Raw genomic sequence first — 16,951 nt, forward strand, 5'->3', positions numbered from 1 at the left:
TTGTATATAAACGTAGGCAACCAATAAAACACCGATTATGCAAGGAAACGAAATAAAAACATTTTTTTGTATATATTAAGAGTTTTCCCTGGTCCATAATTGAAAATAAACATTTTATTCTGCTGCTAAGTAAACATCAACAACTCGCAAAATATTCTGGACAATGTAAGCTTCCTGGGGGCACATTTTGCCTTGAATTTCTTTGTCGTCCAAAACGGTTTTTAATTCTGTTAAAATTTCTTTACCGTTATTGTTTTTGATACTTTTAATGTTTGTTCCAATGATATCATTGATAATAAATAGGTAAGTCAGGAAATTCTCAAGAACATAATCATTAATTTGCAAGTCCCCATTTTCCTTCAAATGTTCGTAATGTTTCTTGACCTCTTGTGTTAATTGTCCAACTATTATAGCACTATAAAATGAATGTTTACCGAACTCTGTAATCATTATCCTCATAATGCTGAACAAATGAAGCTGAAATTAGAAAACAATGAATCGTAAAAGCACACACACTTCATTTCAAACACACCTTTTGCTCGCAATTATCAACATTTAACTCTTTAACATTCCTAATTAGCTTTTCAACGAACGCTTCAATGATTTGATCCAATTTCGTGTTGTTCCAAGTGGAGTTTTTACGATATGTGAAAATACAAATTTTGAGTTCTCTAAAGTCGTTTAGGATAGAAGCTGCATCTTCATTTGTGCAACGATTCAGCTTAATTACGATATAAACAAGCAATTTTTGCAATAAAGTGTTGAATTTGTTCGAAATATTCATTTGTGTTAACATTTTGTGAAGTTCCACGCTTGAAATGATCTGATTTTTCGGAAATTCTGCTGTTTCGAAGGAATCAACATCAGATAATTTTGCGAGAATATCACCGATGCAACAAACTCTACGCTCGTTTACTTCTTCCATAATTGATGTGATTTTTTTTAACTGTTCGACAATTTTATTGTAAGCTTTTGTGGGAAACGGGTCAATGTAAAGGTTTTCCAAAGCATCAACCAGATTCATCTTTTCAGACATATTCCTAAAATGCAGCTAAATTTGAGTACCAACCACTTATCTGTGGGGAAATCCGATTATAAATCATGTAATAATTTTTATAGCTGTAACCTAGTCTCGAAAAAAATTGGATTTTCCGGGGTTAAAGTTTACTAATGTACATGTAGCTAGATTTTCAACTCACCTAACGTATCAATTCACTGAGATTGATTAGAAAACACTCTGTATATGTAATTGAGTTGAATCGTTAAAAATTTTGGCTAATTGTTGACAAAATGTCAAAATGTAATAATTAGTCACTTTCAATTGTTTTTCGAAACGTCACCATAGTGGTGATCGATGCATTCTAGATTATTGTTTTATGTAATTTTTATTTTTATTTGTGAGTCACAAATGCAAGAAAAATGTTCGAAAAATCCAAATTTAATTGTTACAAGCAGGGTAATTAGTGAATGAGTCATTAAATGAAATATTGCGGTATAGATTTTAAATAATAACTTTAATAACACACAGTGAAATAATAGAGGGAGTAAAATAAAATGCATGATAAAATATGTGATTACTCGCCGATTACTGATAAAGGTTCTTGAAATTTCGTGCAAATTCCGCGAACTAGGTATCCTCCACGTGACATCGCATCCACTTTGTATAAATAAATGTTCCCAGCTCATAAATATGAATTGTGATTGTATGTAAACTCCCATCTATATAATGTTCAGTCATCGTTTCGCAATCTTCCGAAATGTCAGTGTCATTTAATTGAGAGAATTCGTCCGGAAGTCGCGGTTTTCTTTAATTCATTCTTGTGAAATTACGAAATTCCCGGTCTTTTGCGCGCCCTCTATCGGAATTTCGTACACCAGTCGACGCGATGTAGTTGTCTACATTGACTGAATCTGTGTCGACAGACCGTGCAGTGCCGTAAAAAAGACAAAGACGTTTGAGTGTGGCAGCGATTTAGCCGAAAACAGCCCCAATTCGGCCCCGAAACCCTTCATCGAAGCGCTGAAAACGGCCCCGGCCTCCGACATGGGGACAAGTACGTGATGTCGATGATCTGGACGGCTGTGGAACGCATGTGGTGTGATTGTTCACCAGAGGCACTGTCCGTTTAAAGGGCCTCTTGAGGGGCTGCGCCCCGGGGGCTGTTATCGCGGACGAAGGTTCAATGGTAGGGACGCACGCCAGCGCACGAGGAGGTATCAACATTTCGCGGACTTGTGAGCCGAGACTACTTTTTTATGGGGCTGTGCTCCAGCTGCGGCAAGTCAAAGGACCGATTTAAAGGTAAGTTGATAAATACCAACATATAGAGAAACGACGCGCATCAGTGACATAATATTGCCGAGATAACATTACCTTGAAGGTCGCAATATGTAAATAGTTCCGCTTTGGGTCGTGTAAACAGTCCTGCGCCCCGCAAGGGTCGCCCCTCTTCCGAAGGGTTGAAGGTCGAGCTGTTGCCGGGCCTGCGAAGGGCATCAACTATTCACCGTTTAAATTGTTTATGTTGAGTTATTTATAAACCATTTAATGGATTTGGGAAACTTTCTCATTCAAATCGTTACACTTTTTTTTTTCTTCATTCAAACAATCGCATATTTTGGTGACAAAATATGGCAACAATGAAATGGTTCATGGTCTTCTTGTGACATTAAAACGATGCGCTGTTGTCAAATCGTCCAAAAATAGCCGATACTCATGATCGTTTCCGGATCACGTGACTGGTTACTTTGACAGTTCGATATACATATTCAAAATTACACACTTTAGATGTCATTTATCGTCTTCCGGTTTTGATATTTGGGTCAACATTCATTGAAAGTCCTTTTTTTTATGTTTATTTTTTAAATTTTTATTGAAATTATAATAAACGTCATGCATTTTGTTTAATTTTTTGTTATTCTATTATCGTATCAACAATAAATTACTCCCTAGGATTTAGGGATATTCGTGAATAGGTTGCCATAGATTTGGTTAGGTTGGTTTTTAGTGACAAACAATAGATATCGTAACTAATGTCAAAAATTTAGGTTAAGTCACCTGTCAGTTTGTATAGATAACTCAATTGATAGTTGACAGAAAACGTCAACTGTCAACAACAAGGGATAACCAACCCTAAGCATTTAAAATGAAAAACGTAATTTTCCTAAAAATTCAAATCCTAGGTGGTAATTTCTTGTTGACAAATCTTTATTCAAAATTACACAATTTAGATGTCATTTATCGTCTTCCGGTTTTGATAATTGGGTCAACATTCATTGAAAGTCCTTTTTTATGTATATTTTTTTAAATTTTTATTGAAATTTTAATAAACATATCGTTGCTTGTCATGCATTTTGTTTAATTTTTCGTTATTCTATCTATAAGAATCTATTTACAATTTTTTTAAAAGATTTTTCTTGACTGTGTTGTGAAATTTGATTACGTATTGTGAAATTTAAGTCAATGTAGTGTTCACCAGTTCGAAATTACAACATTTTCATTCATAAAAATGTCAGTAAATTAATTAAATGTGAATTTTATCTACCGGCTCGGCGCTGTTATCTATGATTTTGAGATAATTGAATATTAAATTATACAGTGCGATCAAAAAGTCTGTCTATCAAGCAAGCGTAGAAATTTAAAACATATGTCTGTGGAAGATTAAATGTCACAATGACAAATGAGAAATGTCAAAATAATTTTTATGTAAATTATGACAGGAAACCGTGGTGAATGATTTTTATGAATAAACACCAACAAAATCTTGTTTTAGTTTGACGTTTCATACAATAATTCAATTTAATAAGCTTAGTGTTTTAATTTTTATAAAATATTTTTTTGGCATCTAGATAACATACGAATTGCCATGCAACATACGTCCTCAACTTGATAGAAAGACTTTTCAAGTTGCCCAAAGTAAGCCCTTGACGAGAAAATTTAATACTGTTTGGAGGAAGTACTCGGCTTCGCCTCGGTCTAAAAAATACATTTTTTTCGTATTAATTAAATTGCAGGTATAAAACGAGATGAAGTCGACATGTCAACGGTCACGTATCATCTCCAAACATTTGCACAAATTGTAATTCCTTTTCTTTCCATTGATAATAAATTACCATTATCATTGTCGGTCAGTATTTTTTGTCCCATCCTCGATATTGCATAACTTGTAGACTTATAAAGTGAATAGAAATCATAATAAAACTCGTCAAGTTAAATAAAATAATGATAAGATAAAGACAAGACCTTTTAGTCGTAGTGGGAGAATTGGTACTCTACATATGATTAGATCTGCAATCGATACAATGTGTCTTTATTCTAATTTTTTTCTTTCTCGTAGATAAATCGTCGAAAATATGTGGCCAACTACACTCAGTCGTTACACCTCTTCATGTGTCCCATGAACCCACAAGTTCGAACAATTTGAACGGGCATTTGCCCGTTAACGCTATGGCAACGTCTTTCCCCAATATGAACATCACCAACCCCATAAGGGGGCTGGTTAGCAAGAGAAGAATCCGGTATAAACAAGACGGGTTTAATCTCGATCTGACATGTATCCTTTTTGATTACACTACTCAACAAATTTTATTTTTTTTAATGTGTACACGTGTATCAGGGTACATTAACATCCCTAATTACGAATTTGATAAGAAAAATTCTCCATCACGTACAGATTTTAAGTTACAGGAAAATAGTTTTCTCAAATTATTCATTTCAAATAGAAATTAATCAAATAAACGACGAAAGAAATTAATTTATTCACTAAACAAGAACAATGTTGAAAGATGTACAAGATTCTAACATAAATCTATTGTAGATGAGTTTTTTGCAAAAGGGTGTTTTAACTTCCCTTATCTGGAACCAGCAGTAATCCCCCATCATAGCTGGACCCCATCTCCCTTGGTACCTCTTTTCCATCGTCAATACAGGGTGTTCCGTTTTTATGTTACAAATTTAAACAGGTGATAGTATATTCAATTCTAAGACAAAAGTTTCCTATAAACATGTATCGAAAAATGCTTGGTAAGGGAGCTACACCACCTGGAAGGGGGCTAATATGTTTTTGATAATATTTCAGAAACCATTTAAGATAAAATTGAAACATCAAATATCGAAATTTTTAATCAGGGGCGTACGAAACTGGAGTTTAAGGTAAAAAAATACCCTATTTATTTTGTCTTTAGTTTCTCGGTACTTTCAGCAACAAAATCTTAAGTTCGATAGTTTATCACAGAAAAGTCTCTCTTGTGTCGATACGACTTATTGTTTTTGAATAAAATTAATTTAAAATTTATGTTACACACCAATAGAATAATAAAAGAAAGAAATTCATATTTTTTAATCAATCTCAACTAATTAACATTATATTACAATAACAATAATAACATTAATTAAATGAATTTGCCTAAATCTAAAGGAGTTGTTCAAAGTGTCCACCATTTTGGTCAATGCATAACTAAAGAAACTAGAGCCAAAATAGGTAGGATATTTTTTTACCCTAAACCCCACCAGTTTCGGACGCCCCTGATTAGAAATTTCGTTTGAATTCGTTTGGGTGTATAAAGATTATCATCTGTGCCAAATTTTGTAATTTTATCTTAAATGGTTTCTGAGATATTAGCAAAAACCTATTAGCCCCTTTTCAGGGGGTGTAGCTCCCTTACCAAGCATTTTTCGATACATGTTTATAGGAAACTTTTGTCTTAGAATTGAATATCCTATCACCTGTTTAAATTTGTAACAATAAAAACGGAACACCCTGTATATCCTGGTGGAACTTTTCCCCATGCTCGTCACTAACGGCACCCAAATTTGGGGGAAATAATTTAAATGAGAATGGAGAAAATGAATTTTAAGTGTTTCGTTTTTCGTCGACTTTGTCGAACATACTTGATGATATCTTAAAATGCCTAACTTTAAAATCTGTCGTGCTATGGAATATTCTTTATCATTTTTATAACAGTTTTCTTCTCAGTCACAAAATGCTTGTTGGCTAGTGTTATTTTTCAGTGAAAATAATTAAAAAAAACCTACTTTTCCTTGACCTATTTATAGATATAACCGATAACATAATAGCAATGGGTTACCCCGCGTCCAACATCGAAGGCGTGTACCGCAACCACATCGACGACGTGGTGAAACTCCTCGATTCGAAACACAACAACCACTATTTCATCTACAACTTGTGTTCGGAACGTACTTACGACACGTCCAAATTCCACAATCGAGTACAAACCTTTCCGTTCGATGACCACAACCCGCCCAAAATCGAGCTGATTCAACCGTTCTGTCGCAGCGTCCACGATTGGTTGAGCAAACATCCTGAGAATGTCGCTGTTGTCCATTGCAAGGCAGGGAAAGGACGCACCGGGACTATGATTTGCTGTTACCTTCTGCACAGTGGGGCGTTCGCCACCGCCGACGAGGCTCTCGACCATTACGGCCAAGCGCGTACACAGGACCACAAAGGTGTCACCATCCCCAGTCAAGTGCGATATATCCGCTATTATGAGACTCTCCTCAGGGACAAGTTGTTGTACATGCCGATTTCGATGTATATTAAACAGATTGTCTTAGAACCGGTACCGAATTTCGCAGGAGGGCAAGGTTATGTGTGTTTTTCGATATCGCAACAAACATTGCAAGGACAAGATGATCAACATACACAAAAGTGCACCAAATTGTATAAAAGTGGAGTATATGAAGTGAAGAAAGGTGTATCGCAGTTGGTTATCACGATGGATTTGTGTCTGGTGCTGAATGGGGATATTAAAATTGAGTTTTATAATAAATCGAAGATCGGGAGAAAAGAAAGAGTGTTTCAGTTTTGGTTTAATACATTTTTTGTGATAAACCAAGATGATGACAGAACGAATGAATTGATTGAACAAAACGGAAGTTGCGAATCGAAACAAAACTGTGTATTGACGTTAAAAAAGGACGAACTTGATATTGTTAATAAAAAAGACAAACAAAATAAAGTGTTTAGTGCTGACTTTCGGGTAAGTTGGAGGAAGGTTACGTATCTACGACGTTAAATAGGTCAGGTTTTCAAGAGGAAACTGCGGAATTTTATCTTGTCGAGTAGTCATTATCAATCATAATAATTGTACCGAATTAATTCTTTTAGGACAGGTGGTCATGATAAAAGATTTATTATTTTTTGTATGTAACATTATTACTCGTGAGATTTGAGAAAAAAGACGAGAAGTCTAGATGATTTTCGAGTTTATCGTTCAATTAATTATTGTTAATTTTTCCATAGAGAAGTAAAACTCAGATAAGATAATAATTGTTGAAATTAGTATCACCGTATACAAATTTCTTTCCTCAGGTGGCAATGAACAATAAGATTTTAATCACTTATTTATTATACACATGTTTTTTTGATAAAATTTCTGACCAGACCAGCTGAGAACTATAAATTTCATAAATTATGAGTCTTATAACTAGTTTTATTAATCAATGTTTCTATTCTTCATTGCCACTTCGAGAAAAGTTATATAAATTTAAATAAGGAAGAGAGTGAATTAATGTTAATTTTTTTTAAAGATCATGATAAAATTGACGGATGATTGAACTAAATCATGTCGTGTCAGGTCATTTGATAATAATGTTTCATAATTTACAATAAAAACCTAGTTATTTTAGTAGCAAAAAATGCGAAAATCTCAAAATAAAAAAAACCTTGATCATATTTCCGAATAAATATCGTTTCAAAAATATCTACAGAAGTAATACAGACTGTTGCTGAATCGAACAAATTTCTTTTAATTCTATTTTTTAATGAAATAAATGGTTTAAAGGCTCAGAGAAAAATGCCATATAAGGTAAGATACCAGGAACATGGAAAAAATGTTAAAAAAAATATCTATAAAAGTTTCGAAGTTATGAGAGTTTAAATTTTGCATTTTGGCTCTATTTATTTCTGTTGGAAAAATAGTTTTCCAAGTTTTTTGCTACAGGCTATTAGAAGAGGAAACAACGAAGCTGTAAACTTTGTTTAATGTCATTTGTGGCTTTTATTGGCAAAATTTTTGTACCTTTACTAAATAATTGTAAAAAACATATACAAGATCAGTCTCATTAAATAGACATAAAAAAACGTCAAATGTCAAAATTTTTTGACAGATAGAATTTTTTAAACATTTTTTCCATGTTCCTGGTATCTTATCTTACTTGAAATTTTTCTCTGGGGTGCGAGTTCTGGCGCACCCTGTATACATAAAGCTTAAATATGAACTGTTGATTTCGTAGGGTTTTTCTCATCTACTAATCTAAAACAATTGTAAGTGATAATGATACTTTTGATGAAATGAACTTATTCAGTTTTTAATAGTATAATCTTATCGTAAAGTTTTGATGCAAATATTTTTCAGCTTGTTGAAATTCGTTGTTCTAATAAATTGAATTTCAGTTGACTTTGCTCCTTGAAAAAGTTCCAAAGAACCAACCGAATTGGAGGACATACACGCCTGAAATTCCCCGGTTGTCTCAAGATACACCGAGTGAAAGTTCCGAAGCTGAATGGTCAGAAAATGATTCAGCAGAAGAAGGTTGGGAAAGCGGTGAGTACACGACACTTGTCAGACAACCCGTCCAAACCCAAAATTAGAATAAAATTCGGAAACAAATAGAGCAAAATCCAGTGATGTTACTTATAATAAATATTTTAAGTGTCATTGTTGCTGTTTGAACAGAAAAATTATTCTCTCTATCTGTTAAAAAGAGAAAAAGTATTTATTTCATTAGGATATAGTTGTATAGTTGACAAATATAGAGTGTGTTGTGTAAGCGACGAAAATTTGGCTTTGTAAAAGAATATATTTTCCTAGATCTGTTTTGGTTTTTCCGAAAAGACTTGTTTTTTTTTCAAGTACAATGCTTGCGCATCCATTTCATTCATTTCGTGTTTATTGTTTATTAACTCTCTTTGATTGAATCATCTGCATGTGTCTTTACTAATCTATGTTTGGGGTTAATCTCATGCAGTCCTGGATGGTGAGACTATAATGGATCCTCGAGGTGTCGGCTACCGAATCTTGTCAGAATGCGAATTAGCTTCGCAACTAACAACATCAAGCAGCGACCAACAACCGGAATTGTTGACTGCGTAACTCCATGTTTAATCGTGTGCATATACCAGTATTTCTAGATTCGTTTTTGTTTACCCTGGGCGTCCCTCAAGGCTCGCATCTATTCGCAAGTAATAACAAAATCGAGTACAAAAAGCAGTTTATTAAATTGGTGTCAGATTAGCGACGTCTACCTCAAAATTTTTTCTTCGTAGGACAATCACATTTTTTGCTTAGTGACTCGTCTTTGTTTTTTTTTTTTTTTTTGAATTTAATAAACTGTATTGTGTAAGCTCAAGTTATAAGAATGTATTTTCCGTTAATGAGACAATGATTAAAAAGTTATAATAATTCCCCGTTGGTCTGATTTTCGTATAAAAAAAGCCTTCGAACAAAAACGGATTTCAGGTAATTATTATTGTGTAAATTGTGCTTGTGCTTATTTGTGTTGTGTGTACAATGTTGGGAAATCAGTCTTACTTAAATTTATTTCTAGGGGAGTCCACGTACCTGTGAATGGGAGGCTCGAAGGGCATGCATCGTACAAAACTGTAAATATTGCATGTAGAGAAGGGATCGTGTCATTACTTTTTTTTTAATCATCCACTCATCCGCTTGCTTTTTTTAAACCAAGTTTAAAATCAGTCAAAACACTTTTTTTAATTATGAGAGTACAAATGCTTTTTTTGATCTCATTTCATTTTATCTTGCCAATGTTAGTACTTTGGTTACCGGTTATTATAAGATTTTTGCCATTCTCCCCCTAACCCTATCCCTAGTTTTTTAGGGAAATTTAGAAATGAACTTTTCACTAACTAATTGCCAGTACAATATGAAGACTGAATGAAGAATACTTTAAAACTTAAAAAAAAAAAAAGCAAAACTGTATACGATTTCTTTTCTTGTTCAGGCTTCTAATTTTCCCTAATTTTATTATTGATTGTAACTTAAAAATGAAAATTTTCTCTCTTCCCTAGAAAAGGCTGTTAAATTATTTTATTAAGACCAATTTGTATGCTCGAATTATTTAGTGTATAGTTTGTTTTTTTTTCTCTCAATGTATTTTTTTACATTAGGAAATACCTTTTTATAAGTTAAACTAAGAACTTGTTTTAATTTTTTTTCTTTGTGTTTCAACAATAGAAACAGATTGTACTTACGATGCCAAATTTTGTTAATGTTTTAACTGATTTTAATTGAAAACAATCTCGAAACCCAGTGTATTGTCTTCAGAAAAATATTTTTAACATGGTACCAACCGGTTTTATGATAAAAAAATTGTATTATAAGGCAAAAGAAACAAAAATTATGTGACTGCGTCATTATTATTGAACGAAAAAAATAAAGTAAACCACTATTTTTATATATAAATACATAATTGTATGGTTATTATAGTTTTTATATTGATATTGCTTATTGTGATTGTGATCCAAGATTAATATTATATTTTAAGTTAGATCTGAAAACACTGCTGGTGATGATGGTAGTGTTATAATTTTTTTTAAGTCAGATCTGAGAGCACTGCTGGAGACTATAGTAGTGTCATAAATAAAATAAAAAAGCTTTAAAAAAACACAAGTCGTTTTTTAACGTCCTCGACCACGTCCCCGTTGAAAATTACCCCGACCTCGTCCTCCGGAATTCCCTTTACCCTTCGGAGGCGGACTTTTTGGTCTCAAAGCTTCAATTCGTTCCGTACATCCCGTCGTTATATTATTACTAGTAAAATAACTCGCGTATAAATCGGCATTAAAATTCGAATTTGTTAATTCGGGCCCAATCGTTAACCAACCTGGACGTATAGTACTGTCTCTACCGAAAATGTGGAGCCGCCGACGTCCCAAACAGAAATGTTCAATTATGTGGAAAATTTCAACTGGTTTTTCCAAACTTCCATATTCATTTTCCTCCGAAATGATCAAATCGATGTCGACATTAGCGTGAATGAAATCCCCGTCGGTGGAGCGCCGAACTGTGCCCTTAATCCCCATAAGACAGTGTTCTTTGGTCCTTTGAAACACAGCTTTGGGGTCGAGATTTTTCGAGTGACCCGGATTTTTAATATTTGTTCGAATCCAACAAATATCCTCGCATCTGGAATGGAAAATTATTTGGGGGTTAAGAAAGGGGTGAATACTACCGGCGAAAGCCCCATTTTCTAAGACACACACGCCCCATGTCAAGTCCATCAGAACTTCCACACCACAAAAACACGAAACTTCGTTGTGCTGCCACTTCCCCCACGTCTAAATTCATGATTTGGTCCCATGACCAGAACTGCATATTTGTAGCCCCCATAGTCCTCTGATATTCCTCCAAAGGTGGTTCAATTAAAATCACATCAAATTTACAATTTAGGTTTTTCAAATCGTAAGTCGATAAATCACATTTGAGGTACATTGGGGGGTTAGCAGTCTGTGCAATAAGTTCATCTTTCAATTTAATTAATTCGCGTAATTTGGGGTACTCCTCAAACCGGTCTGCTAGACCCACGTCGCGGATAAAATTCTGGGGTCTTTGACCCGTATCGACGAAATGTTGGCAGTAATCATTATGGGGGTTCGACGATTGGGTCCCTTTAAGAAATGTTGAAGAGTCACGATACACCAACTCATTTGGAGTGTCTTTTTTGTAATCATATTTATCATTTTCGTTGTTGATGGAGTCGGGCCGTCTCTTGGGAGTCTCGCTTGTAGTCCCGAGGACTTGTCGGAGTTCTTCAGGGTTGGAAACACCAAGCTAAAACAACTTTGAGTGATACATAACCTCACTCTTACAATACGTACAGTTTGGGCGAGAAGTTGCTTGCGTTTTCGCGATTTCTCACGCAGATGTTTCATAACTTCACCCATTGTGTAGTCTTGTGGGGTAATATCAACTCATTTTATTTATTTTTGCCGGTTTTTGATGTAAAATACAAAAAATTGACAATAAACAAGTGGCGCCACCACTGGTGGAATTTTGACAATTGACACAGCGGGAAATTTAAATTAGGGGTGGCTGGAATATTGGGCGAATATGTACAAAATAAATAATTATTTAAATTGTGTTTTTTTTGTCTTTGACCCCTTCATAGCAGATTTAAATAAAACAATCACGAAAAATGGACAATATTAATATTTGGCGCGTGTGTGAGATAAGCTTGAAGAAAAACAAGTTGAGAAAAAGCCAATAAAAACTTCTTTCAGCGTTTATCAGTTTAGTCGCGCAAATTTCACAAAATTGTCACCTATACACGTGTTAGTCCAGCCCTTAAAAATCTTGCTTAGGTGACTATTAATTGAATGGGGCTATTAAAAAATTAATTGTGGACGTAGTGATTTTTGAAACAAATGTCTTGTAATTGTACTACACCTCGTGGAATCGAGGTAAAAAATTCCGACACACAATCAGAGGTGTCCGAAAGCGGCACGGCCACTTCTGGTTTCAATTCAAATTGGGGCTCAAGAGAAGAATTGAGGGACTTTGTCGCCAAACACGGAGTAAAGGACATCTCGGATTTGTACCAGGACCGGTTCAGAGTCGACCGAAAAAAACTGGAGCAAATGCTTAGTGGTAAGTAAAAAAAAATTTTTTTTTTCAAATTCCAATTTGTGAAAAAGGGGATAACGATGCACTGATCCCCGCTGACGTCTTCTTCGAGAAAATCATGGAAGACACTGACACTTATATAACATGGCCCAACAAACTCAAATTGGGGGCGAAATCGAAAAAGGATCCTCATGTGCGGATCGCCGGGAGGGAAGAAGACGTCAAAGCAGCGAAAGAGAGGATCATGACGGTTTTGTACACGAGATGCAATCGTGTAACTATGAAAATGGACATCAGTTACACGGACCATTCGCATATTATCGGGCGAGGGGGGCTGAGTATCAAACGAGTCATGGAGGAGACTCAATGCCATGTGCATTTCCCCGATTCAAATCGCTCGAATCCGATGGAGAAAAGCAACCAAGTTTCGATTTCGGGCGATTTGCAAGGGGTTGAAACTGCGAGGAGTCGTGTTAGGGTAAGTGGTGTTTCTCTCTCAACCCTAGTACTAGTATTTTTTTCTTAAGGAGTTAATACCGCTGATTTTTGGCTTTGAGCCGCCAATTATGGCCCAAAATATCGATAATACGTGTCCTTACGTAATCAAAATTCAGGAACAATACAAGGTGCAAGTCATGTTCAAAACTAGGTCGAAACTGCATGCTACTATAGTACTAGTCAAGGGAGTCGAATGGGAGGTGGAGCAGGTGAAACAGGCTACGATTTTGCTCATGGAATACATGTGCGAGAATTTGACGGTAAATAGCCCTAGTTGTGTTCCCCTCAACTAGATTTCTTTTTTTAGAACCAAATTGCGGTTCAAATGACCATACAAATTTCGCCTCAACATCACCAAATCGTCTTGGGCAAAAATCATTCGAATTTAAAGGCAATCATGCACTACACCAAGTGTCAAATTATGTTCCCTGATGCTCAAGACCAAAATATCCCTAGTTTGAAGAGAAGTAATGTTAATATTTCGGGAAATATCCACAATGTTTACACCGCGCGTCAATTGTTAATTGGAAGTTTGCCACTTTTGATTATTTTCGATCTTCCTGAAGATATAACAATTGTAAAAGTTCGGTCGGAACAAATCGAAGATATTCAAAATACTTGTGACGTCACAATTACCATAAGACAAAAGTCAAAACAGATGGTTAAAGCTTGTATTATTAAAGGCATCGAACGACATGCTAGTAAGTATACAGATACAGGGTGTTCCGTCTAAACCCCACTTTAAAAGTATTGGGGAGTTTGAATAATCATATTTGTTTGAAAATTGGTACATAGCAATAATCCATTATGTTCTCATAAATGAAAATATTTTCAAGATGGCGGCACTTCCGGTTATACCGGAAGTCTGTCTCAACTTTCTTATTTTAAATGGAAAGCTATGTTTTTTACTGCGTTTTTGGATTAATTGGGTCATTTTAAGGGAGTTTTTATCAGCTTTCCCTATGCCCGAATTTAGCCGTTTTTGAAATATTTCAAGTTTTTCAATAATTTTTGGATCGGCACCTTCCACTTTAAAAATCGGTAACTTTGCTATTTTTTTAAATTTTGAATACGTTTTTTTGGCGTTTGAAGGAGAAAGTTTAGATCTTTCTTCCGGTGTTTTCAGATTTTGAAAAAAAAAATTAACAAACCCTAAAATTTTAAGGTTACTTTTGTAATAATTCAAATATCTATAACTCAATTTTTCCAAATGAAATACCCCAATTTTTATTTTACCAAATGGAAGAGAATTTAATTTTGCATCGATCTGTATTAACATTTCCTATACCAAAATTTAATAATTTTTAAGTTATGGTGACTTTTTGTTAAGACTGCGAAAATCTATTACGTTTTCGTATAGTTTGCTATGGAAATAAAAAATGTCAAAATTGTTTCTCAATAAATGTCGACAGTGACTTATTCTTTGACAAATAGTGCCAAAATATGGAGAGTCAAAGCTACTGAAACTTAGATTTAATTAATTTATTTTGTATTTATGGAGAGTGTAACAAAATTATGATGTCGTTCATTAAACAAAAATAAATTTTTCTCACTTGTTAGCTTTAAATAATGATGGTAGAACCTATCAATAATAATTAAGTTTGCATAACTTTGATTCTCTATATTTTGGCATTATTTGTCAAATAGTAATTTACGGTTGACGTTTGTTTAGAGAAAATTTTGACATTTTTGATACCCATAGCAAACTATGTGAAAACGGGTTTGGCTAGTAATAAATTTTCTGTAGTCTTAAAAAACAGTCCATAACTTGAAAATTATTAAATTTAGGTATAGGGAATGTTAATACATATCAATGCACAATTAAATTCTCTTCTATTTAGTAAAATAAAAATTGGGGTATTTCATTTGAAAAAATTGAGATGAGTATTTGAATTATTACAAAAGTAACCTTAAAATTTTGGAATGTTATTTTTTTTTTCAAAATTTGAAAACACCAGAAAAAGGATCTAAGCATTCTCTTTCAAATGCCAAAAAAACGAATCCAAAATCTTAAAAAATGGCAGAGTTACCGATTTTTAAAGTGGAAGGTGCAGATCCAAAAATTTTTGAAAAACTCCAAATATTTCAAAAACGGCTAAATTTAGGTATAGGGAAAGCTGATGAAAACTCCCCTAAAATAACCCGATTAATCCAAAAACGCAGTAAAAAAATATAACTTTCCATTTCAAATAAGAAAGTTGAAACCGACTTAATGGTTTATGGCTATGTGCCAATTTCCAAATAAATACAATTATTCCAACTCCCAATACTTCTAATGTGGGGTTTAGACGGAACACCCTGTAGTTGGCCAAAATTCATCACAATACTTTATTTTGTTTCCAGCAAATATATACAGGGCGCGTAATTTAATTCTTGGGATTGCCGAATCACCAATCGAGGCTGTTATTCCTCGTCTTTACCATATCCCAAACCCTCCTCCCTATTCGCCCAATGAAGACCTATTGACCACTCCTACTAATCTAAACCCGCCCTCTTTATCACCTCAATTCCCTCCAATATTCACATGGCACTACTCTGACCAAACTTCGCCCTTTGAGATGATCCAAACACAACCACATGTTTTGTCCAACAAGATGCAACAATCGTCCAATAGCAGCGGTTTTCAATCATTTGAACAAATGAAAGCTGATATTAGTCTTTTGTCTAGTATTTCCAGTAATAGTAGTAACTACAGCCCACCTAGTGACCCTCCCACCACTTCTGATTACCAATCAATGAATGAGAAGAAATCAGGGAGTTTTGATTATGACAGCAAACGTTTGGCTGGTTTCAAAGCAATGCAAGGGAGGCCAAATCCGGACAATTATCGAGTCCCCACTACCATGTGGGCAGGGTATGGGATAAGTCACACAAGTCCTGCAGGGTAATGAATTATTAATTTTTTGACCAACTATTTTCTTTTCTCTTGATAGAATGTTGAAGAAAGAAGAAGATGTGTGGAAATCGTCCGAAGTGTATCCTTCAACGTCGGGACTTCACAACACTAGTAATATTCTTGACCACACCCCCACCCACTTTATAAATCGTGTTGCTAACACCACGTGGTCCGATTTGCCTTCACTTCTCAGTGCCTTGGGTTTGGACCGTTATATCAGTCTTTTTGTTCGACATGAAGTCGATTTGTTAACTTTTGCGACTCTATCCGATACAGATTTGATGACAATCGGAGTGACAGCTTTCGGGAGTCGTCGCAAAATGCTATTGGCTATTTCGGAATTAAACAAAAGAACGTGCACGTTTTCGGTCGCTCCAGGGGCTGAACGCAAAAGCTCCTCGTCGAATTCGCCCCCCAATCATGACAATAGTCCCCGCGAAAATTGGTAATTAGGGAGTAGTACCAAAATATGATTGATTTTTGTGACTTTTCTTCTTTGTTTTAATGTTGTGTTGTTGGAGATTTTTTGGAAAATGATTGGTGATTGTTGTTAAAATTCCCGTAAATTATTACTTAAAAATCCGGCATGTGGGGGTTTTATGTGTGCGTTTTGTAATTAAGCCGATCAATTGTGATATTTTATGAGTATTGCTCAGCGAAAATCTTCACCATATTTATATAGTTTTAACACATGTAATTTTAAGGATAGATTTTGTAAGCAAAAGTTTTAATTTGCTTCTTTTGATTATTTGATTCAATTATTATACGTTTTATGAAATAAATTAAAACTTTTGTACCCTTGTGATGTAATCGTTATTATACCATTTGTAATTTATTATTATTTATAAAAAACTACCATTATTATTGATACTTAAAGCAATTATTACAAATTTATACCACATAATAACTTTTATTTCACCCCAACTCCTTATTAATAAAAGCCTATTTCTA

At 34.5% G+C, this 16,951-nt stretch overlaps 4 protein-coding genes across 6 annotated transcripts; 2 read left to right on the plus strand and 2 right to left on the minus strand.

The window, feature by feature from the left end:
* Window positions 1-99: 99 nt before the first annotated feature.
* On the minus strand, window positions 100-2,660 carry LOC123004429. 2 transcript variants are annotated; one of them, XM_044397700.1, is made up of 4 exons: window positions 2,543-2,660; window positions 2,375-2,484; window positions 533-1,040; window positions 100-477 (listed from the first exon to the last, which is right to left on the minus strand). In XM_044397700.1, the coding sequence occupies exons 1-4, from the start codon at window positions 2,543-2,545 to the stop codon at window positions 115-117; spliced, it is 984 nt and encodes a 327-aa protein (XP_044253635.1). In that variant the 5' UTR covers window positions 2,546-2,660; the 3' UTR covers window positions 100-114. The 2 variants fall into 2 exon arrangements, with proteins under 2 accessions (XP_044253635.1, XP_044253636.1); XM_044397701.1 differs by lacking the exons at window positions 2,375-2,484; window positions 2,543-2,660 and adding an exon at window positions 1,200-1,346.
* Window positions 1,856-10,648, plus strand: LOC123004426 (phosphatidylinositol 3,4,5-trisphosphate 3-phosphatase and dual-specificity protein phosphatase PTEN). 2 transcript variants are annotated; one of them, XM_044397695.1, is made up of 5 exons: window positions 1,856-2,302; window positions 4,338-4,553; window positions 6,056-7,002; window positions 8,418-8,568; window positions 8,993-10,648. In XM_044397695.1, exons 1-5 carry the CDS (start codon window positions 2,257-2,259, stop codon window positions 9,115-9,117), a joined length of 1,485 nt encoding a protein of 494 aa, XP_044253630.1. In that variant the 5' UTR covers window positions 1,856-2,256; the 3' UTR covers window positions 9,118-10,648. The 2 variants fall into 2 exon arrangements, with proteins under 2 accessions (XP_044253630.1, XP_044253632.1); XM_044397697.1 differs by having other exon boundaries at window positions 1,859-2,302; window positions 9,572-10,648.
* Window positions 10,382-12,036, minus strand: LOC123004427 (N6-adenosine-methyltransferase non-catalytic subunit). Its single transcript, XM_044397698.1, has 3 exons — window positions 11,862-12,036; window positions 11,216-11,814; window positions 10,382-11,169 (listed from the first exon to the last, which is right to left on the minus strand). Exons 1-3 carry the CDS (start codon window positions 11,925-11,927, stop codon window positions 10,662-10,664), a joined length of 1,173 nt encoding a protein of 390 aa, XP_044253633.1. The 5' UTR covers window positions 11,928-12,036; the 3' UTR covers window positions 10,382-10,661.
* A 217-nt stretch (window positions 12,037-12,253) lies between these two features.
* On the plus strand, window positions 12,254-16,901 carry LOC123003552 (protein bicaudal C homolog 1-B). Its single transcript, XM_044396368.1, has 6 exons — window positions 12,254-12,630; window positions 12,678-13,084; window positions 13,134-13,364; window positions 13,412-13,805; window positions 15,448-15,988; window positions 16,038-16,901. Exons 1-6 carry the CDS (start codon window positions 12,408-12,410, stop codon window positions 16,447-16,449), a joined length of 2,208 nt encoding a protein of 735 aa, XP_044252303.1. The 5' UTR covers window positions 12,254-12,407; the 3' UTR covers window positions 16,450-16,901.
* Window positions 16,902-16,951: the final 50 nt, after the last annotated feature.

Source organism: Tribolium madens, unplaced genomic scaffold (genome assembly GCF_015345945.1).
Source record: "Tribolium madens isolate multiple individuals breed KSU strain unplaced genomic scaffold, Tmad_KSU_1.1 Scaffold_1;HRSCAF=32;Tcas5.2_LG8, whole genome shotgun sequence".
In the NCBI taxonomy this organism is placed as follows: Eukaryota; Metazoa; Arthropoda; class Insecta; order Coleoptera; family Tenebrionidae; genus Tribolium; species Tribolium madens.

Excerpts from the sequence above, each read along its gene's own strand:
- LOC123004426 (XM_044397695.1), top strand. The coding sequence starts at position 2,257 with ATGGGGCTGTGCTCCAGCTGCGGCAAGTCAAAGGACCGATTTAAAG. Across the intron at positions 2,303-4,337 it reads GTCAAAGGACCGATTTAAAG|ATAAATCGTCGAAAATATGT; the intron begins GTAAGTTGATAA and ends TCTTTCTCGTAG. Across the intron at positions 4,554-6,055 it reads GTTTAATCTCGATCTGACAT|ATATAACCGATAACATAATA; the intron begins GTATCCTTTTTG and ends ACCTATTTATAG.
- LOC123004429 (XM_044397700.1), bottom strand. Across the intron at positions 1,041-2,374 it reads TACATATTGCGACCTTCAAG|GAATATGTCTGAAAAGATGA; the intron begins GTAATGTTATCT and ends GCTGCATTTTAG. Across the intron at positions 478-532 it reads TTGATAATTGCGAGCAAAAG|CTTCATTTGTTCAGCATTAT; the intron begins GTGTGTTTGAAA and ends TTCTAATTTCAG.
- LOC123004427 (XM_044397698.1), bottom strand. The coding sequence starts at position 11,927 with ATGGGTGAAGTTATGAAACATCTGCGTGAGAAATCGCGAAAACGCAAG. Across the intron at positions 11,815-11,861 it reads AGCAACTTCTCGCCCAAACT|CTTGGTGTTTCCAACCCTGA; the intron begins GTACGTATTGTA and ends AAGTTGTTTTAG. Across the intron at positions 11,170-11,215 it reads AGAAAATGGGGCTTTCGCCG|ATGCGAGGATATTTGTTGGA; the intron begins GTAGTATTCACC and ends TTTCCATTCCAG.
- LOC123003552 (XM_044396368.1), top strand. The coding sequence starts at position 12,408 with ATGTCTTGTAATTGTACTACACCTCGTGGAATCGAGGTAAAAAATTCC. Across the intron at positions 13,085-13,133 it reads CTGCGAGGAGTCGTGTTAGG|GAGTTAATACCGCTGATTTT; the intron begins GTAAGTGGTGTT and ends TTTTTTCTTAAG. Across the intron at positions 13,806-15,447 it reads AGGCATCGAACGACATGCTA|CAAATATATACAGGGCGCGT; the intron begins GTAAGTATACAG and ends TTTTGTTTCCAG.